The sequence below is a fragment of the Papilio polytes genome, unplaced genomic scaffold (genome assembly GCF_000836215.1).
Source record: "Papilio polytes unplaced genomic scaffold, Ppol_1.0 DF821733.1, whole genome shotgun sequence".
Lineage (NCBI taxonomy): Eukaryota > Metazoa > Arthropoda > Insecta > Lepidoptera > Papilionidae > Papilio > Papilio polytes.
The window spans coordinates 1,925,619-1,948,512 of record NW_013527471.1 but is presented as its reverse complement, the minus strand read 5'-3'; the positions used below and the strand labels follow the sequence as shown (position 1 = coordinate 1,948,512).

Below are 22,894 nucleotides of genomic sequence, written 5' to 3'. Positions count from 1 at the left end.
GCGCACCCGCGGACAAACCAATTATATGGTTTTTGCGGGGCCATATTTGTGCATATTTTTAATTTGTGTCATGTAATGTTTTTCAATAAAATAATAATAATAAAAAATAATTTTGCGCTCTGACCGCGCTTGACTCGTGCCGGAAATTATAGTACACCTTCACTTGTGATCGAGAAACAAACGGACAAATACTTCCTATATTATATTAAAACACGAATTCAACCCTGATGAGGTAAATATTTCGGAATTGCTGCAATCCTTGCATTCTGTCTCTTTTGTAATCCATTGAGTAAGAAACATCCTGTATATGCATAAATGTGTTAATAATACTTAGTAATTGTAATTTTAAATGTTCCGAAACTCATTTTCGGTTTCGACTGATAACGTAATTTTATTTTAAATGTGTTTCGGATGTTTGGGTTCGGACTGGAGCAAACCGAGAGTTCGGTCTCAACTTCGGCTGAAAAAACAAGTTTGGTTAGAATACTGTTCTGCATGCACACTTGTTGATTTGAGATACTGGCTTATAATACGTGCTGCAATGGATATAAAATTATGTACATGGGTATTTCAAAAACTGACAAAATATGTTAGTTGAATAATGTAAATATTTGTGGGCGTGTACCAAACAAAAATAGTAATTTTTCCATAAAATAATACTTGACTATAAAGTCGCTAAATCGCATGTCGATTGAAAATAAATGATACAAGAATCATACCTTTAACGAAGATTAATTGATCATTGAAAATACTTGATACTTTTTATTTTAAAACAATTGCTTTTGCATTTTTTTAACTACAAAGTGTAAAAAAGTGAAGTTGCAAGTTCAATTTGCTATTTTTATTTTTTAATTACATAAAAAGACTCATCAATGCCAGGAAACTTGAGTTTAACTTAAAGGTTTCTTTGCAAATTCTAGGTCTAAGTTAAAAAAAAAACTGTAGAAATAGTAACTCGTTTTTCCTTCAAAGTAAATACAGATAATTCACGATACAATTACTAATTTCATATTTAGTAAAAAATTGTCACTATTACGATAATAATGCTAGTGATTTAAAAAAATTTTTGGCACTTCCGGTCATTTTACATCTGTCTATTAAGTTATTATATGATTTGCAAATTCTATACAAATTCTAGCTTCACATAAAGGTTTCGTTGTAAATAAAAAGTTTTTCCAACAATTTAAAAGAGGAAAATATTTTTAAAAACAGATTATTTCGACGGAAGCGACTGTTCTTAGTATTTTATATTGTTTTAACTAAATAAAATGTGATTTTTTTAGAAGTCCACACAGACACGTGACAAAAATTTTAAAAAATGACGTCAGCGTAAACATTTTAAAATCAACTAGAATTCTAACAAGTTTTTACCTTAAAATTTTTAAACAGTGTAATCGTAGGTTTCCGCCCACACAAGACTAAACTTACTGTTATCCCTGTTTATCCCATAATTACAACAGCTTGATAGTTTATTTGTTGTTACAGGCGGGCATCTATGATGTCACCTCGACAGCTGATGCGGAACTCTAACATGACACAGAAGTGGCAGCGACGAGAGATCTCAAACTTCGAATACCTTATGTTCCTTAATACGATCTCAGGTAAGTAGTCAATGTAGTCAATCTTTACGTCCCACTGAACCTACCTTAACTTAAGTGTAGGCCATAAACAACAACAGTGTACTGCTTGAGACATCTTTGTATTTCTCCACATATTAGTGGTGGTTATAGTTATAGGATGCTTTCATTTACCGTAAGAACATTAAGATATTGTACAGTCGGACAAACTGACGGTGTTCCACTTTGATACGAGACACAGTACACAACTCAATACCACGTAGCTTATATGTCTGTACGATCTCTGATTTTTATTATCCCTTCGTTAGCATCAGTCACTGCTATCCAATTATTTGTAGGAAAAAAAAAGGAAGGCAATCTTTCCTGAAGTCACACCGCGGATTTCCGCGACTGTACATTTTTAAAATTGATAAACACATTGGGTCTAACGACGTAGACCGGTCCGGTGTTTAACCACTGTACCATCGACGCACTTGAAGATATATTTTATTTATATAGTCCATCGCCTTATATAAATCTTTCAAAGTTAATGAATCCCAATTAGTAAACTACACTATCGGTTATAGAGAACCGCAACATAACGCAGCGGTCTGCATTTGTCTCGTTATTGCAAACTGATATCTTATGATATAACGTGTTACATAAGTTATGTACTAACGTTATATTCTCTTTGTTAGCACTTGTCTTAGATATAATTGGTAAAAACAACAAATGTTACGGCATCGACCTACATAGAAATGGTTACGCGCCATATTTAGTGACACAAACCTTTGCTCAACACTGCATTGAACTGTTGTGGAAATTATCTAGGTTAAAAGTTGCCAATTGCAATAATATTTATTAAAATAAAATTAGTACGCCTGCTTATTCCGTTTTACCAACCGTCGGACTCAAGCTTGCCTTTCATTAGATGAACTAGCTTTAGCCCGCAACTCCGTTAGCTTGTAATTAAAAAGTAACAAAAGAATGTTTATGTGTTCTTCCAGACTAACCACTACATTTATGCCAAATTTCATCGAAATCCGTTCAGCCGTTTAGGCTACAATCTCTCACAAACATCTAAACTTTCGCATTTATATTAGGAAACAATATCAACGACTCCTATGAGAAAGGTGTTTCTTTCTCTTTCGCACTTCACATAGGTTATTACAGAGAGCAACAGTAATTCCATTCATTTCACTATCACGCATAAATCATTGTGCTCTAAACTATCTTCTTCCTTCACATTACTCTGTGCCAATTCTTAGTCGCACGTGATAAAGGCAGAACCCGCTGATTCACGCTGTACTACCAAAAAATGAACTTTACTGTTAGGAAATTAAAGTCCAATTTTCTCTGTCAATGTTATAATGTTTCTTGTGACACAACTTATTTAGTGTATCCCTGTCTACGCCAACTGTAAATCTTGATAGCTTTTGTATTTCTAATGATATTAAGTAAGGAAAATATGTAATTTTCTAGCTTCCTGAAGCGCTAAACGAAGTTATTGATATGCAATCTTGATGTCATTTTATTAAAATTAAAAATACAGGATGTTTTAAATCGGCCACACTTTTCAATACTGAATGAGCACTTATAGAACTCAAAACCTTTTTTTGTTATCTTACTTTTTTGTTTCTAGCTTTTTAGTTGATTTTAATAGATTTTTGTATAGTTAACACTCGACACTTTCCTAATCTACGGGGGTGCCATAAACAATAAAATGCATTTCGAAATTCGAACTGAAAAAAAGAATAGTCATCGACCTAGTCATTTTAATTACGTCGTAAAAACGTAACCCAATTAATTGTTAGTTTTATGTCGTTAAAGAAAATACATTGTATAAAGAAAATGCTGCTTAAAATTACATTTTCTATGTAAATTCGCTACTTTCTAAGGAAGTCATATCTTAGTAATTACTTAATTTAAAGTATATCCTAATTACCAGTACTGAAAGATGTCATGATGTACAATCTAGGTTATATGCTAGTTTCTAATGTGCCAGGTGTTATACAAATATATCCTCGAAACCCCAATTTGTATGTGAAATATTCCATATTGTTTAAAATTCTATTGTTCAATTAATTAACAATCTTTGCAAATACTACGGCTAGAGTATCCCAAACTTTGGTTTTGTGAATTTTATTTTAATAATCCTTTGAATTTACAATGACTATACTTTTTAATGAGACAGATTAAAAAAGATTTCACAAACAGATAACTAGTTTTCTAGATTTATGAAAAAAATACTAACCTAAGGAAACAATTTTTGCTGCTCATTATTGCATTATATTTATTACTATTTGAAAGCAATAATAATTGAAAAGCTTAATTTTATCCACAGTCAATGTACTGCCAATAGCCCAATGGGTAAAGGTGCGGATTTCCGACCACATGGTCGAGAGTTCAAATCCCGTCAGTTGAAGTAAAACTATATCATAGTCCGAGTAGATCGTAGTTAAAATTTCAGAATATTGGAAGTTATCAAAAATCTGTTTAAATAAAAAACATTATTTAGGAGATAACACATTAAAATCAATATTATTAATAGCTGTTCTAATGCGACTTCATTCGCATGAAATTATAAAAAATTGTTAAAATGTCAAATTTTCAAGTACAAATGTCAAAATGACATGATATGTTGTCAAACCATAGTAACCTTGCTTCCTTGATGTTGGCAATATTTTATGGTCTCTTTCCCACATTAGGGTTTTTATCCAAAATATTTACCCCTAAGTTTAACGGCGTAAAAATATAAAGCGTGACCTAAGAGTAGCGCTTTTTATTAAAAAAAGAATTATGCTAAAATATGCTATAATTGCTGACGTCAAAGGCAACAAAGAAGTGTGTGTTTACGCTTTATAATAATAGTATAGATATAGATTAAACATAAGGTTGAGAAGCACTGGTGCTTTACACAGTGTGACTGTGTTCTAAAAATTAGTTGTTTGTGTTTTAATAAATAAGGAAAAGACTATAAATAAGACTAAACAGATATATTGATATTTTTGTGAGGTTTTACGTTAACAGAAGGCGCCTGTACTATTTTAGTTCTACTTTTGCCCGCCAGGCTAATTATCGCACTGTATTTACATACAAGAACAAATACACCATCATAAAAGCAATTATGTATATAATCGGATTATGAGCAATTTACTACTTATCATTATAATCATTACATACTCTGTTTACATTGTCAATTACATTTGAAACATAATTATCATATCGAGTTTACTATTAACATATTGTTACTAGATAATAAAGCTATTTATTAAGAACTATAAAGCAGATTTATAACACGCATTTCGTAGAATTCTAGACACAGTTTTAGTAACATAACCTAAAAATATATGAAATGTTGGTCATCTTAATAAGTACTAGCTGTTCCCGTGCGGATCCACATGAAATTGTATAAGCTTAATTTTTAAAATTACCGTTACAATAATAAACTTGCTTCCTTAATGTTGGCAGCTTGTAGTTTATGGTCCCTTTCCCACATTAAGGTTTTCTCACGTATTTACCCCTATGTTTAATAGCGTGATAATACATAAAGCGTGTCATAAGTATAGGGTTTTTTTTATTAAAAAAAATATGTTGTGATTGCTGACACCCTACGCCACAAAGTGTGTGTTTACGCTTTATTATATTAGTGTAGATATAAAAGTACAGTTAATGAAAAATTGAATACCAATGTTATTAGTTAAATGCTTTAGTAACGTTATATGAAAAAACTATTGTTTTGACTCTTATATTGTTGTGATGGCGCTTTTTATGATAATTTAATTATTATTTATACGATACTGATTCACACACTTTTGCTAAGGCATGATTAAATTACTAGCCCAGCTGTTTTGCTATTTAGTTTACAAATGTGTTTGTTTGCGTATCAACTTACAATTTACTATTCTGTAATGTACACTGGTAATTTAATAACAAAGTAGGTAACAAATTGTAATTTGATAGTACATTCTTAACCTATAAAAATATTTTTAAACTATGTCTAATTGATAAAAAGCAGCATTTATTATGCGAAGTACTGACTATATATTTTTATTGTCAATGTTGGAAGTTATATAATAATATATCCTTTGCCCGCGACTCCATCCACGTTGAATTAAAACAAAAGTTAGTAGCCTATATGTTCTTCCAAACTATGCTCTACATCTATGCCAAATTACATCCATATCCGTCCAGCCGTTTAAGCCACAAACTATAACAAACATCCATCCATCCATCTCATCATTTCCCCTGCCTTATCCTACTCCCGTAGGGTCGGCGCCCGGGTTTTCGCCCTCTAAAGCAATCTATCATCCGTCATCTCATCACTCCCTTTTGGATCATGTCACCTTTCACGCAATCCATCCATCTCTTTCTAGGTCTACCTCGACTGGTGTACCCCTCCAGATTCATAACTAACGTCCGTCTTGTTACATGCGATTCATCCCTTCTCATAACATACCACTCTAACCTTTTACTCCTTATTTTCGTCCATCCATCTAAACTCGCATTTATAATATTAGTAAGATAATTGTTACCTTAATAACTTAGTTGATTTCATAATGACGACACGGCAACTGAAATTCAATACTTTACATTGTATATCTGCATTCACCGTTATTCAATTATTACTTTTTACCTTATTACGATAGATTGAGGTTTTTCATTTGTTTTTGTTAAAGTTTATTTTGAGAACATCTATACACAGATTCGTTAATTAGTACGCTAAGGCTCAGCATAGATTAATTCTATACTAAAGGGATACTTAACTACTCAACAAATTTTTATTTGCGGTGCTACTTGGTTTAAATTGTCAGTTATTTGTGACTTGATTGAAATAGTTGCTATTGACGCTGATGGCCTAAATCCAACAAAATTGTCCCATTAGATGTGTAAATATAATCAACACCAGTGGTTCCCCAACTTCAATACAAAATAAATCATAGTCTCGAATGATCTTCTATTGTTTTCTTTGAAAAGAAATAATGATGGTTTTTTTATAATATAAGGTGGCAAACGAGCAAGCGGCCACCTAAATCCACTGAAATGGAAAGCGACCGCTGCCCATAAACATCCGCAATTACAGATGCGTTGCCTACAATTGACGGAGGAGGAGACGCACATAAAAAGAACATTCCCCCTTCCTATACGTCTCCTCCACCGTCAAATCCACTTTTTCTTCCCATCCTCTCCTCTTAAGAAAAGGATGGAAAGGGAAAGGGACCAAAATTAGGCAATAAACGCACAATTCTGTATGGATCCATGTTTTTTAGGGTATCTCCAGAAAATCTGCATAGAACCTGATAAAATTTGAAATAAATGTAGACGATCGAAAGAAGGCATAGGCTACAAATTTTTTTAATGTCTTGCGTACTCAATCTTTCCTCTCATTTGCTTATAGTTTTGAAGAAAAATTGCAGATTAAACTAAAAAAAGTATGTTGCGGACGAAACTAACTCAAAGTAACGAACTAATTCGATAGTTTGAGAAGCATTGACTTGCTCTATTATATCTTGCGGTCAATTTTTGCAACGTTTGAGTAATGAGGAACTACTTTACGACGTTTTACGTAATAGAGCGAGACCAACCATTCAGCAAAACTTTCGACAGTTGACTGAACTTGTTAGTTATAAAAAAAATGCAATAATTTCCACTCACGATTATAAAGTCGATATTGAAAATTATTACGGGGTTTCTAATATCGTGAGACTTTCATTACATGTTTAGCGTTTTTTTTAAAAGAAAAGTTTTTTAGTAATTCCTGTACATGTTATTTACTAAACTAGTTTAAATGGAATTTATCGTATAAACGTGATAAAAACTATATTCTTTTTCGTAATACACTTTATGATTGTTTTGATAGTTAACATTATCTATAATGAATTGTTTTATATTTTTTCTTCCACCTTTGAGTGTTTTGTAATGTTTTGTCTAGTGGTTTTGATGTTTTTTTAATTTAAAAATATGTTATGGTTTTTAATTAAACAGTAGGTACTCGTGATGTTTTTTTTTCAAACCTAGGAAAATATAAGCAAGTTTTCTTTTAAAGTAAAATGTTTAAAAAAAAACAAGTGTTCAATGGCGATAATTTATAACGGAGTAAGACTTTTTCCTATTTAATGGCCAATAATAAAAAAAAACACTTTCCGCCGCCCTTAAATCAATTAGTAGAAGAATTTGTAATCAGAAAATTATAATCTTATTTTGATGAATAGATTTTTTGTATCATTTTATTGTTTATACTAAAAATAAAAATATCTGAAAGTCCTACCTTTTTATTATTTCCATGATAAGCAATTTCAATTTATCACAACATATTTAAAATCACGACTTTCACCGTTATTGTTTGACATTTACGAATTGCGCGCGAAACGGAACGTCACTAACTGAAAAACTGATTTCACTGTATCACAAACACTCTCTCGTTAGTATTTTGCACGAATTTGCTACGTATTTTGCAGTGTCGTGTACGAAAGTTGGCATCGTCTTGCCGAATGCCGCTTCGGCCGCCAGATGTGAAATTGTCACGTGGCCACAATAGCTCCACTGTACGATGTATAGATAAAGTGACCTCTCTCGATTGCACTTGTAAATATGAATGTCTATTATATCATTGACTATTAAGATAAGGACTAGGCAGAGCACAGACTAAGTAATGCTAATTTTGTAGATGATTTAGTAAAGGTTTCACATGTGAAAACCGTAATGACATTTTGTCTGAAATGGATTCGACAAACGCATTTACATATTGATTCAAAAATTATCACAAAAGCAAGTTTTTATTGCCGAAGTACATCGCTAGAGGTATGCCTAAATGGATGGATTGCGTGAAAGATGACATAATCAAGAAGGTGTGACTGAGATGACGTAGGATTATCCTGGAGGACGAAAACCTGATCCTACGGGGGTAGGATAAAGCTGATCATGACTGAAAGTCGCACACTTGACAGGTCCTGTATCTTCATAGTCTAAGTTTAGTATCGATAGGGTCAAAGAGCGTAGGCCGTCTGCACACGGTGTAATATGCGTGTATGTTGTTTAATGTTTACACTTTTATCTCTACATAAATTACTTAAGATATAATGTTTGTAATGTTAAAATTATCTTTAGAGTACAATGTAAACCGATGAAAAATAAATTAAAAGAACTTTCTTACAATTATTCCCTTCCTGAATGAAATGAGTGACTTTTAGTTAATTTGGGAAAACCTTGATAAAAAGAAACTCCATGTTAACTTAACCAAACTTATCTAAGCTATGTATACTATCTATACTGTTATAATAAAGCGTAAACACCCACTTCTTTGTTGCCTAAGATGTCAGCAACTACAGCATGTTCTTGAATAATTATTTTTTTGAAAAAAAGCCCTACACTTACTTCACGCTTTAGGCTTTGCATTTTCACGCCATTAAAGTTAGGGGGTAAATATTTAGGATAAAAACCCTAATGCGAGAAAGAGACCATAAGTTGCTGCCAACATCAAGGAAGCAAGATTGACAAGGTTTGTCATGTCATGTCATTTTGACATTTGCTATTTATAATTTGACAAATGTAAACGATAAAATAAAATTTTCATAATTTCGTGCGGATGAAGCCGCTAGCCGGAACAGCGAGTATAAATAAATTTTAACACAAGTTGCTCGATGACTGAGCATTAAGGTCATTTTATAGGCCATTGCCGGAGAGAGCTGTACCCGAATTAAAAAATAAATAAAAAAGTGATATAGTTCCTGCAGCATTACTTTAGGCAACCGACCTTCATAGTACCAAGTTTTCATTTTAGCAATAGTAGCGTGTGTTAAAAAGCGCTAATATTTTTATTACCTAATGTATCAGAATTGGTTATATTTAGACGGAAATAAGAAACATCTAAAACTCATAGACGATCATTCTATTAAACGTGATTGTTTGTTTGTCTATCTGTATACAATTATAATCGCTTAGTAACACGTGTATTGTATGCGATAAACCTTTCACGCTTAAACAGTGAGGCAGACAACATAGTATTACTATTATTCGAACGCAGAACACTGAGACAGTAATACAGTAGTAATGTACTGTCTTCTGATCTGCTTTACTGCAGTCCAAATGTGTGAAACAAGCAATAACTTACTTCGATAAACTTCTTTCAATCGACAACCGCACACAAAACTGTCGTGCGATTGTCGATTGTTTCGCAGCCAATTCAACTGTTTAGTTACACAACTAAAAATCGAGTAGTGTACGTGCCATTTAGCTCATTGGAATCAAAGCGAGATTAAACAGTTGTCCGATAGTTTAGTTTCAGGTGTATGCACGCTCTAAGTGCGTTTGTTGCGTCAACATAAACACGTCCCGGTGCATTGTTTAGTGTTAACACGAGTTAAAGAATGTATTTTTAAGACAAACCGCTATAACATTAGTGGCGCTTACGAAGCGAAGTTTTTAAGTTTCCGAGAGACCGTTAAAGTTATAAATGCAAAAAATTGGATAATCTTTGTCATAACCAAAGATTAAATATAATGAACTAGCTGTTCCCCTGCGACTTCATCCGCATGAAATTATAAAAAAATTATTTTATTCTTTACATGAGTTAAGTAATAAATTGCAAATGTCAAAATACCAATTACCTTACTATGGCAATTTTTGCTATTTTTAATGGCGTGAAAATATATAGCCTAAAGCATGACGTAAGAGTAGGGCTTTTTATTACAACAATAATTATTCAAAAATATGCTATTATTGCTGACATCTTAGGCAACAAAGAAATGTGTGTTTACGCTTTATTATAATAGTATAGATAGAATAGATACATAGCTTAGATAAGTTTGGTTAAGTTAACATGATTATATTGAAATATGGTTTTAAGGCTATCAATGTTAGGAATAAAATTAGTACCGTGCTATAGAATTGGCGCAACTCTAGATTATCGGCATAAACGTCACGTCCCTAGCTGACAGCTGTCAATGTCACTAGAAGTATGGATAGATTTGGCGCGCATCCTAAGTCTGACGAGAAGTATTACTCTGAGATTAAGCGACAGTATCAATTTAATAAGTTGTCTAATAATAGATAGTTAGATTAAGTTCGAGAGTTTTTTGATGAAATGACGAACAGAGATAGTTTACATATAAGGCATAGGCTTTTTTTCCATACGAATGCAGTCAAACCAGTTAATGTATTTAAACAATAGTACAAGATATCAAACAATAGCGGGTTATCGTAGCATTACTCAAGACGGTATGTCATGTGACGAGACATTCTGTTATCACACGTCGATATGCAGTCTGTTTCTATGACGATATTATATGCATTAAGACACGTACTATAATGCAATAAAGTCCAACAATGGATGGAATTCTACAGCTTAAATTGTATTTAGATTGCACTGGAGTATGTCAATTTTATTATATTACAAGACTATAGAATTGAATAGTGGTAGTGCCCGCTTTAACATCTTAGCACGAATGGGCCGGCACGACCGGTGTAATACCACGACCACACAGAAGACAGGCGTGAAATGGAAGCAATTCCGTGTTTCGTCTGATGTGAGTGTGGTGCCGGAGGCCTAATTTAAGTCCCTTTCTCTTTACCACCCTTTTCTTATAAGGAGAGGTTGGGAAGAGGAAGTGGATTTGACGGTGGAGGAGATGCATAGGAAGGGGAAATATCCTCTTTATGTGCGTCTCCTCCTCCGTCGTATAAGGGTAGGCAACGCATCTGCAATTGCGGATGTCTATGGGCAGCGGTCGCTTCGCCATTTTGGCGGATTCAGGTGGCCGCTTGCTCGTTTGCCACCTTATGTTATAAAAAAAAAAAAAAGTTTACTATATGATATGTGAGGATTAAAATTTCTCCGCTGCTAATTTAGGGGAAAATGCATTAATTTGTCTAAGAAACTAAATAACATCCTACCCGCTTTCAGAATAGTTACTTAGTCACACAAGGAAACCCTTAGTCTAGTAATAACTGTAAATGCGTCAACTAGGTTTCAATCTTACACGATGACGAACAAAAGGTGATATCGTTAGTCAATAGTTATGACCTCATAATAACGTATAACGTTATCCCCAGGACGCACTTACAATGACCTCAACCAGTACCCCGTGTTCCCCTGGGTGCTGACCAACTATGAGAGCGAAGAGCTGGACCTCAGCCAGCCCTCCAACTACAGGGACCTCTCCAAGGTATTTGAAAAACATTAATAGATATACCCTTTGTTAAAACTTAAGGAATGAGGGTTATGATTTTGCCTTAGCAATCCCTTAGTGTATATTTGTCAATGCTAAAATCCATTTACATCCAAAGTCCATTTACATTAGACTCTGAGTATGGCATTTAAATATCTATTTTGAGATCATAATCCCTCGTATTCTTTACTTCTAATTGCGTTTGGAGTAGCACTATGTTTTCTAATAAACGTTAAGGCAGTCCCTTAGTGTGAATTACAGCAGTTACTAAATGTTTGTGCAGCCGATCGGCGCGCTGAATCCCAGCCGTCGCGCGTATTTCGAGGAGCGGTATAGCACTTGGGAGCACGATTCTACGCCACCCTTCCACTACGGCACGCATTACTCCACCGGCGCATTCGTCCTCAACTGGCTCGTCCGCATCGTGAGTACAACACTAGTTTACTTATACTTTTAACGCAATTTGAACCGCGAACATCACTAATGTTCAAAAATATGTCATTGACGTCGCCTGGACGGACTGAGGTGGGGCATTTCCCCTCTTAGACCTGGACTAGATCAAGTGACGCTCATTTAACAACTCTCTTTTGTTTTCTTTCTTTTGTTTTTAATTTCTCCCTATCACTGTAAATGATGTTATTCTCTAAACATTGGATCCCTAAGATTTTTGTTCAGTTTTTAAGTATTGTTAAAACATTATCGTTAAGACATTAAGGGCCTATCCTAACAAATTGTAAATTGTCTGTTAACACTCCAAAGTGCAAAATATGTCATGGAAATATCGGATTTTTTACCTTATGTGACAGAGACGTGGCAGGCAATGGTTAGACCCTATATTTCTTTATTAAAGATTCCTTAATATTAAGAATAACGTATATATAATAATGGATAAACAAGGTACAGACTTTATGGTATATGATAAACACTAATCTATATAGGTTAAGCAAAGTATGTGAAGTAAAACTAGGCTTGACCGCAGCCTTGAACTAATTGCTAATTGTTACTGATTACGTAGTTTATTAATAATATTTATTTAAATGGATAAACAAATTCAATGATAACTGATATCGCATTGTTATTGTAAAACTAAGCTCTTGTTTTTAAACCTCAAGAGAAGTAATTTTTAAGGTTAACAATGAATATTCATCATAGAAATAACAGAATTCGGTAGAACACATATGTAAAAAACAAAAATAAATACAGTTGTAGGAATAAATAAATAGTAACTTTCCCTTTTAATAAAATGATTACATTTACAAAATAAACAATACATAAGTTTATTTATAACTGAACGTGTTCAAATAAACACAAAAGAATGGGGTTCAATGTAATTGGAGGACACACTAGCGCCGCGCGGGGAAGTGAGATGTCACACCAATTAACGAATGTACGCGCAATGTCACCGACAGATGGCTCTGTATAGTAGGGCTGTCAATATTGTGTTTTTAAAATACCTAAGTATTTAGAGTGAAAGTAACATTTTCAAACAACTGTTTGTTATCATTTCATATTTACATTTTTTTTTAAATCTTGAAGAGACTAGTCTTATTGTGTTTTGTGGTAAAAAAAATCATTGAATTTTTTACTTGAGATGAACTGTAATTTACGCCAATTGACAAAATTAAGAAAAATAATTAAAATCTGTAACTACCAACCCTAGTCGTGGTTTAATCGTTTGCGACAAGAGACGTAAAAGGTAAAAAACTTAAAAGCCCATTGAGCGGTTTCGTCGAAGTGAAAATAGAAAGGTTACTTTTTATTGTAAGACGACATCGCACGTGAAATTACCAAGTTTAGATTGATCGTGATCTTAACATCCTTTAATGAGATGATTCAACCTTGTAATGGAAACTAAAATATCTCGTTACCGTGGATTTTATTGCTTTAACAGCGCGCACTCCGTTGACTAAACTGTTTAGTCTCGCTTTTCCTATAGTCTTATATAGAGGAGCGCACACTACTCGTTCTAGTTGTGAGACTGAACAGTTGAATTGGCTGTGAAACAATCGACAATCGCAAAACAGTGTGCGATTGTTTTGTCAAAGATGTGCGCCTGCCTTCAATACTGCAATAGCTGTAGAATGTAGACTCTAGACTGTTCTATAAGTCCATTGACTTGTTACTGGAGATAATGCTTTTGCCATTTGCGTAGGAGCCAATGACGACAATGTTCCTGGCGCTGCACGGCGGCAAATTCGACCACCCCAACAGGCTGTTCTCATCCATCGCTTCCTCATGGAAGAACTGTCAAAGAGATACCTCGGATGTTAAGGTATACAATTTTAAACATATCGTATATGAAGACTTGAAGATGACTTAATATGTTTTTGGAACAATTTGGACTTTTATTGCCACAAAAAAATTACACACTTGCCACAAAAACCTTAAAGTTATTAAAAAAAAATGTGGCACAAGGTAGCAAGATTCAGGTTTTCAGCTGGTTGGTTTTCAGCTGTCAACAAATATGCGCTGCTAATATACATGAGTTCTGTTCTGTAGGAACTGATCCCGGAGCTGTTCTTCCTGCCGGAAATGCTGGTGAACAGCGCGGGCTGCAAGCTGGGCATCCAGGAGTCACCTTCGGGGGATGTGCTGCTGCCGCCGTGGGCCTCCTCCGCCGAGGAGTTTGTGCGCATCAACCGCATGGCGCTGGAGTCGGAGTTCGTCAGCTGCCAGCTGCATCAGTGGATCGACCTCATATTCGGATACAAACAGAGAGGTAACACTGCCCCTATTACTTGTTTTGTAAAGAGGAAATATTTAGATTTTTTTTATGTATTGAAATAACTCAAAAACTACTAGACCCATTTTGAAAATTCTTTCACCATGAAAAAGCCTCTTTATCGCTGGGTTTACAGGTTGTTTGTTACTATTTCTTTTTGTCATGCCAGCAAAGTGGCGAGCAATAGCAAGTCTATACTAATATAAGGATAAAATATATGTATTGTTGTATGTATCCGATTTATGTAAAAACTACTGGGCTGATTTTTAAAATTCTTTTACCATTAGAAAGGTAATTTTTCTGTGAGTAACATCATACTAATATTATAAATGCGAACGTTTAGTTGGATGAATTGTTGTTTGTTAGAGTTTGTAGCCTAAACGGCTGAACGGATTTCGATGAAATTTGGTATGGATGTGGAGGATAGTCTGGAAGAACACATAGGCTATACTAATATTCAATCAAAATTACGTAGCCTAGCAAAGTTCACCCTGTTGCTAACGAGAGCAGGGTAATAAATCGGACCCGTGTTTTGTAGAAATATCCCACACATCATCGGAGGAGGATTGGAGGGTAATATGCAATCAACAATTGCCAGGTCCGGAAGCAGTCCGCGCCACAAACGTGTTCTACTACCTGACGTACGAGGGCGGGGTGCGGCTGGACCAGATCACGGAGGCGGTGACGCGCACGGCGGTGGAGGACCAGATCCGCAGCTTCGGGCAGACGCCGGCGCAGCTGCTGAGCGAGCCGCACCCCCCGCGCGCCTCCAGCCTGCACCTCGCGCCGCTCATGTTCGCCGCGCCGCCGGACGACGTCTGCATGCGCCTCAAGCTGCCCTCCAACGCCGCCGTCGTGCATGTCTCCGCCAACACCTACCCGCAGCTCGCCATGCCCGCCGCTGTCACGGTAACTATACTAACTACCAGATTTATAAAATAGAGTGGGCAGTTGATCTTTATTTGTCATTTTTCACATTTTATTAACGCCATCTATTGATCAAGACCATACGACAATATTTAAATGCTTACATTTTATTTTGTAACACAGTTTAGTTTATTTTAAAACAAAAGATGAATATTACATGTCAATACAAAGACGAAGTGGCACTAAACTTGACAACTTATAATCCTTTCAGAGAAAGTACCGGTGAAAACATTTTATAGATGAGACAGTGAACAAAATGTTTTTATTGTTTACTAGCTGTTGCCCACGATTTCGTCCACGCCAACCTATAATATGCCCATTTATCTCAGCTACCTTTCAGTTAAAGTCCGGTCAAAATCGGCCCAGCCGTTTCGGAATGTACCCGGAACAAACGCGGCTTTAGTAAAGATAGACAAACAGACAGACAGACAAAAAAAATTAATGCGATATTCATTATCAACAACGCAAATACTTCATCCCGAAATCTAGAATTTTTCTTTTGATATTATAAACAGACACTCCAATTATATGTATAGATAGATATAGATATTAACAATAAAAATTGTTGCGTTGCAGGTGAGCGCGGCGCGGGCGTTCGCAGCGCACCGCTGGGCGGGCGGCGGCTGCGCGCACGCGGCCGCGCGCGCCGACCTCGCGCCGCACCACCACCACCACCCGCTGCTCATGGACCCCGTCTGGGGTCAGTCACTGCTACCGCATTGTACCACATTCTTAACTAGCGCTACTATCTTAAACTAGCCGTTCCCGTGCGATTTTATCAGCATAAAATTATTTTATTGTTTACATGTGTCAAATTGTCAATTGTAAATGTCAAAATGACAAGACATGACAAAATTTGACAATCTTGCTCTTTGATGTTGGCAGCAACTTAGAGTTATCCCACGTTAGAGTTTTTATCCAAAGTATTTACCCCCTAAGTTTAATAGCGTGAAAATATATAGCCTAAAGCGTGACGTAAGTGTGGGGCTTTTTATTAAAAAGTGAATTACTCAAAAACATGCTGTAATTGCCGACATCTTAGGCAACAAAGAAGTGTGTGTTTACGCTTTATTATAATAGTATAGATACAGTGAACATTTTTTTTAATTAAATGAAAATATAAATAAAAAAAAATTAATACTCATCGGATACAATCTATATTTTCATACAAATTCGGTCGCTTGGCCATTTTGGCGAATTCAGGTGGCCGCTTGCTCGTTTGCCACCTTATAAAGCTAGTAATGTGTGTTGTCGTGTGCAGCGGGCGGCGGCGCGGGCGCGCTGGCGCGGCGGCAGCTCGGCGACAACTTCTCGCAGCGCGTGAAGGCGCGCAGCAACTGCTTCGTCACCACAGTCGACTCGCGCTTCCTCATCGCCGCCGGCTTCTGGGACAACAGCTTCAGGGTCTTCTCCACTGACACCGGTTAGATAACCTTCTGTATCTATTCATTATATTCATCTAAAATCTTGAAGTGTCAAAAACTGACTTTACTTCAGTAACCAATAGTGAATAGGAAATGTGTATTTAATTTTTTTTAAATATTCCTACTTCTTATAGCCAAAAGAATTTAACATAAAAACCAACGATTAATTAAAAAAAAATCAAATCACTAATTTTTTGTCCGAATAAGACGCGGCCGGAGTGTTGTGACGTCAACAATCATAAAGTATTTAATTGGCTCTTAGATTTATCATAAGTCAAAATGTTATTAAATGCGCTTGCTTCGACCAATAGCGTTGCATTTTGGAACTTGGCGAGGAAATTTAATCAATGAAGGTTTTAATGTTTAAATTTCGCTTGTATATTAAAAATAAAACTTTATAGATATGTTTTTATAGCAATAAAGCATACAAAAATGTCAAATTTGGCGTCAAGTGCACATTGCCTATTGTAAAAGTTCATAGTTTCTTAGTGACGTGGTCCTTCAAGCCGGAACGACCACTTCCTCTATTGTATACCATATAACCTAGTAAGGTGTTTCCATTGCAGCCAAGATAGTTCAGATAATCTTCGGTCACTACGGCGTGGTGACGTGCGTGTCGCGCTCCGAGTGCAACATCACGTCGGACTGCTACATCGCGTCGGGCTCGGAGGACTGCACGGTGCTGCTGTGGCACTGGTCGGCGCGCCACGGCGGCGTGGTGGGCGAGGGCGACACGCCGGCGCCGCGCGCCACGCTCGCCGGACACACCGCGCCGCTCAACGCCGTGCTCGTCTCCGCCGAGCTCGGCCTCGTCGTCTCCTCCTCCATCAGTCAGTACACACACACACACACATCTCGTGCACTGATATCTATATACATACTAGCTTTCGACCGTCTCTCTGTTCGCTTTGAATTTAAAAACAAAAATAAGTAGCCTATGTGTTCTTTCAGACTATCCTCTATATATTTGCCAAATTTCTTCAAGATCTGTTCAGGCGTTTTAGCTGCAAACTCAAACAAATATTCATCCAATTTTTAAACTACATTAAATTCTTTAGGATAGTTTTAGTGTGAAACATCTTCAAAGACTTTTAAAACACAAATGCAATGCAAATGCCAGCTATTCTGAATAGGAAATAAATAGAATTAGTAAATATAAAGTCAGTAGACTGAAATGGCAAGGCGGGAACAAAAGTCCAAACATAGAGACAACAGACAGGGACCAGGAGTGTGGAACATTCTGTGAAAGGTGTTAGGAACTACCTATTTCCAGCAGTGGACAGACGATTGAAGATGATGAGTTAACGGAAATTAAGAGTTTCCTTGAACTTGGTGCTTCAGACGGTCCAGTGTTGATCCACACGACATTCGGCGAGGTGCTGCGCGCGCTGCCGGGCGCGGGGGGCGCGGGGGGCGCGGCGCCGCAGCAGCTGGCGCTGGCGCGCGAGGGCGTGCTGGTGGTGGGCTACGCGCGCGGACACCTCGCCGCCTACACACTCAACGGACGCCGCCTGCGCCATGAGACGCACAATGACAACTTCCAGGTAATGTAACCCCTGACTTGAGGTAGCCTCTAAGCCCCTCAGTGGCGACATAGTGCTGGTGATAATGTTACATAGTAAAGAAGCATTAAGGTGGGACAATTTTAACACAAAACTTTAATACTAAAACCTAGAAAGAGATGGATGTATTGCGTAAACGGTGACATGATCAAAAATGGAGTGATAACTGAGATGACGTATAATATTTATTTGGACGACAAAAATCTATTGTGCCGACCTTACGGGAGTAGGATAAGGAGAATGATGACTTTAATACTCAAACCGTTATTTATATTATAGTGATATTTAGCTAATGTTAAAAAGTTCTACTTTTTCACTGGTGCTGCCCGATGATTTTTGTGAGAGTCAATATAGCGGATGTATCAGCGAATTTAATTTTAACTACCAATCAAATGTAACTCATCAATTGCCTTTATTCCTTATGGAGGGTCGGCACAGTATATGTCCATACATCTCTATCAGCCGTCATATCTGAATCCACTCCTTTCTTAAGCATATCCTCTTTCACACAATCCAACCATACTTTCTTCGGTCTTCCTCTTCCTTTGTAGTCATCCATATTCAATCTTAACACTTTTTGGTCTATGTCCCCATCGTCTCGTCGCATAACATGTCCGAATTAAATTTATTTACCAATCAAATGTACCTAAAATGTACCTTCTCCAGAAGGAAATGAAAGCAAATGGTAAAATTAAATCTGCAATGGTACACTGCTATATTGCAAGTTGTGCGCAGTGCCTGGTGCTGTCGCGCTGCGGGGAGTACCTGGTGTGCGCGGGCGACGCGGGCGTGGTGGAGGTGTGGCGCGCCTTCACGCTGGCGCCGCTCTACGCCTTCCCGCCCGCCGGCGCGCCCGTCTGCAGCCTCGCGCTCTCGCACGACCAGAAGTACGCACTGCACACTAATACACGCACATAGCGCCCGGCAAACTTCTTTAAAAAAAAGCGGCGTAATGAGGGAAGTTTCGCGCGTACACTTTTAGACAAAATAATTAACATATTTTAAGTATTAATTGGAATGAAAAAATATAATTTGTAATTTAATGAATATAACACATTTAATTTTTGATGATTAAAACAAATAAAATTCAACAATAACAACAGAAAAAACTGCAAACAATTATTACCGCAAAAAATAACAACGAAATTGGGTCAGCAAAATTGGAGATAAGTGTACTTGGGAGCAAACGGAACGTGGAGTACGAAGCGGGACGCGAGGCCGCCTGATTAACCAATAGCAAGCGGCCCCCTTGCCCCGCCAAAAATACAGTAAAATCGACTTCTGCGCAACTAAATGTGTTATTCAAGATGTTTGACGGGCGTTATATTTGCAAATTACTTGTTGATAAGAGTTTGATCATGTTCTTGATTTGATTGATCCATTGATCCAAACTTTCATATTGACATTAGTTTCATACTAATTATTATTATAATACGATTTATTGATTTTTTGCTATGGTGTTGTTAACAAATAACCCAAGCAGAAATTCTGAGGAAAATGCTAAACATCCCAACTGTGTTTTATTCATTCTGTCTTTATACAAGTTTATAAATATTAGTGGGAAATATGTATGTAATATTTGAATTTGACATTTCCAGATTCCTCTTGGCGGGTCTCGAAAACGGTTCACTAGTTGTGTTCCACATAGACTTCAACAGATGGCACCACGAGTACCAGCAGCGCTACTGATCCTCGTCTTACGCGCACTTTCACTGCTAACTGGCTCAGTGTCTCTCGAACATTCTAAAATTGCCGTTTTGTGTCATGAAATGTCAATTGAATTTGACAGATGTCAGTTATTGTCAGTGTTACCGTGGTGTGGAACGCGTTATAAGTTTAGAAATATCAATACCTAAGTTTAATTTCGTTTGGAAATACTTTTGATGTTTTTAAACTTTTAGCGTCTTTAGAAGCTAGATCGGCGTTAGGCACCTAAATTGCTTTGATAAGCGTTAGAAATTATTAGTTTGCTGCTACTCCTTGCTATATTGGCTAGTGTTGCAACGTTTGACTTATGACATTATTTTAATGATTTTTTAGAAAAAAATTAACCTACCAAAAAACATCGCTTTTTTTATTAACCTCATATAACCTTGTAGGCGATTTAATTCTTTCTTTACTATTGTTACTAATACTTTTTAAACCTAGCAACACTAGCCAATTTTAGTAGAGTTAATTGATATGGGAGGAAGCATCGCATGATGGTTCAATTAATGAATTTGTATAAATTAATTTCAGAGGCGGACAAGTACTTATGTTTTAATTCTAAGCAGTATTTTATTTGACATTCCGAACATTCCATTTATTTCATATTGATAGTATTATTAATTGGATGTTATTATCAATTTGTGTTTTTATTTAATTTTAGTGCCATAGGTAAAATGTTGACTGCAAAAGGATGTATAGGTTATTTTGATCTCGTGTCAGAAACGTCTTGAAACGTCCATTTCTGTACTTAACGAAATTGTAATGTCGTGCAATATTTTGAAATATTTTACTCGACGACAATGATTTCATTAAATGTGTTATATTTTTAGATTTCTTTTCGTAAATTATTATTTTATTTCATGAATTTTATTTTACATTCCATTGGTGATGGGTAGGTTAGGTATTTAATTTGTGTAAAATCAGTTTGTTGTAATTATATTTTTTGATTTTTATTAAATGGTTGTATTAACATCTTTGTTTTTTTTTATTTTATTACTTTTTTTTAATTTTAATTAATTGATATTTACCGTGCGGCTAACTTTTAGAGGAAATAATCATTAAGTTCATGAAGTGACGATATAATTGGTACTCAATTATTTTAGTGTTAAAATTAATCTAACGATTATAATAAGAAATTAAAATAGAAAAATGCGAAAGTGCCAAGTAGTCATTTTCGCTGATATACTATGTCAATACACTTAGACAACTAGATAATTAAGTAAAAGCTATTTAAGACACATTAAAGTTGTGTTACGGCTGACAGACCATAACCAATAATAGTTTTTTACGCGACCATTGTAATTTATTGTAAATTCGATCGAAAGCTATATTTTTGCATCAATACACCTGCACCGCTCCTTCCGTTCTGTGATTTAGGCTTTAAATATGCACTCTTAGACATAAAAAAAGAAAAAAATAACTATCTCATCCTACTCTCTGTGCCAAAAATATTGTAACTTACAGATAATGTAGAGAACAGTTGTATTACCATGCTATCAATAAAATAGTACACTTACCAACCCCTTACCTTCTAAAGCTTTCCCTTAGATTAGGTTAGTAATCTTAAAAAAACTTCTAGAAAACTCTTCTCGGTAAATTTAATTTCGAATATCTTCTAGTAAATTGTACAAATAAATCTTGATACCCTTATTCTCTCACGTCCCACTGTAGTGTCTTAGATCCTAATTGCTAAATTAATAGCTAGTACTAACTTCTTAGAAATTAATCTTTCCCCCTAACAATTATTTACCTTCAACATGTCTTTTAGAACGCAATCCCTTAAAATTATTTACGTAAATTACTGACTAGGCTTGTTAAATTATTTTTTTGGAGTAAAAAAACGCAAATCTTTTTCTCATATTAAATAAAACCATTCAAAAAAATTAAAGCACAGAAACACGCAGCACGCTAAAAACACGCTACACGCAATTCTGTCCATTAAAGGTAAGATAATTTTAAGATACGAAATTAAAATATAGAATTAAATTAACGTTTTTATTCAATTAGAATAAGGCAACACCTGTATATTGTATTCGCTGTCCTGTCCATTTAGGCGTAAGCTGAACTCATTTCATACCCAACATTGAATTCTTTAACACTAAGATCTAGGGAATCGTATTTAGAATCGATTTGTAACCATCTTACAACTTAAAACATCGCCGATCGGCTTTTGCATTTAATAGAAAGTACAGAAATACTTTAAAATGTTTTTTAAGCTTACTGATTTTAAAATTCATAATAATTATGTGGCAACACTGCTATAATTAGAAAATGTTGCAAACAGCACATACACTCAGCATGCGCAATAATTTTAGCGAGTGCTTTTTCACCCTTTCTTTAGATTAGAGCTAGGCTTTCCTTACACAGTACGATAATACTGCCTCCGCCAACTAATGTCTTATTTAGATAATAGTAATTCAATATTATGATAATGTTGTTGATCGTATATTATAGTGAATAAAACTAGGTTAGAATATGTAGACATGTAGAGGACGTAGACATAGTTTAGTGTGACATTTTGCGTAAATGAAGTTTTATTCGTTGAATTTTATGTAACTGTAATATTCAACTTAGCTATGATTTTTCGTATTAAAAGTTACTTTATTAGAATATTTATTTATAAATTATTTGAATTACGTATTAGTGTTACATAGTGAGATTTGATTTGTTAAATTTATTAATGTATTATTTTATATGAAAGTTTAATAGTTGGACTAATTACTAAATAGAAAATGTTAAAAATGATACATCAGTTAGAATGATTTGTTTTTAATTATGTAATGAAAAAAGACGAACATTTCGGAGATTGTGTGAACAAAGCCTAAAGTTG

General features: G+C 35.5%; 2 protein-coding genes across 6 annotated transcripts in view; one reads left to right on the top strand and one right to left on the bottom strand.

Annotated features, from left to right (window-relative positions):
- LOC106108268 (facilitated trehalose transporter Tret1-2 homolog) overlaps positions 1-8,108 on the bottom strand; it is a 42,791-nt gene extending 34,683 nt beyond the window's left edge. Inside the window, exon 1 of the mRNA XM_013289374.1 lies at positions 7,825-8,108. Coding sequence (XP_013144828.1) covers positions 7,825-7,841 — 17 coding nt within the window. The 5' untranslated portion in view covers positions 7,842-8,108. The remainder of the gene's footprint in view (positions 1-7,824) is intronic.
- LOC106108267 (neurobeachin) overlaps positions 1-20,648 on the top strand; it is a 302,082-nt gene extending 281,434 nt beyond the window's left edge. For all 5 annotated transcript variants that reach the window (XM_013289373.1, XM_013289372.1, XM_013289370.1 and 2 more), the window contains 12 exons: positions 1,486-1,601; positions 11,607-11,719; positions 12,006-12,146; positions 13,875-13,994; positions 14,222-14,441; positions 15,043-15,353; positions 15,948-16,071; positions 16,633-16,794; positions 17,362-17,625; positions 18,137-18,339; positions 19,093-19,244; positions 19,956-20,648. In XM_013289373.1, the coding sequence (XP_013144827.1) occupies positions 1,486-1,601; positions 11,607-11,719; positions 12,006-12,146; positions 13,875-13,994; positions 14,222-14,441; positions 15,043-15,353; positions 15,948-16,071; positions 16,633-16,794; positions 17,362-17,625; positions 18,137-18,339; positions 19,093-19,244; positions 19,956-20,046 (2,017 nt within the window). In that variant the 3' untranslated portion in view covers positions 20,047-20,648. The remainder of the gene's footprint in view (positions 1-1,485; positions 1,602-11,606; positions 11,720-12,005; positions 12,147-13,874; positions 13,995-14,221; positions 14,442-15,042; positions 15,354-15,947; positions 16,072-16,632; positions 16,795-17,361; positions 17,626-18,136; positions 18,340-19,092; positions 19,245-19,955) is intronic.
- Positions 20,649-22,894: the final 2,246 nt, after the last annotated feature.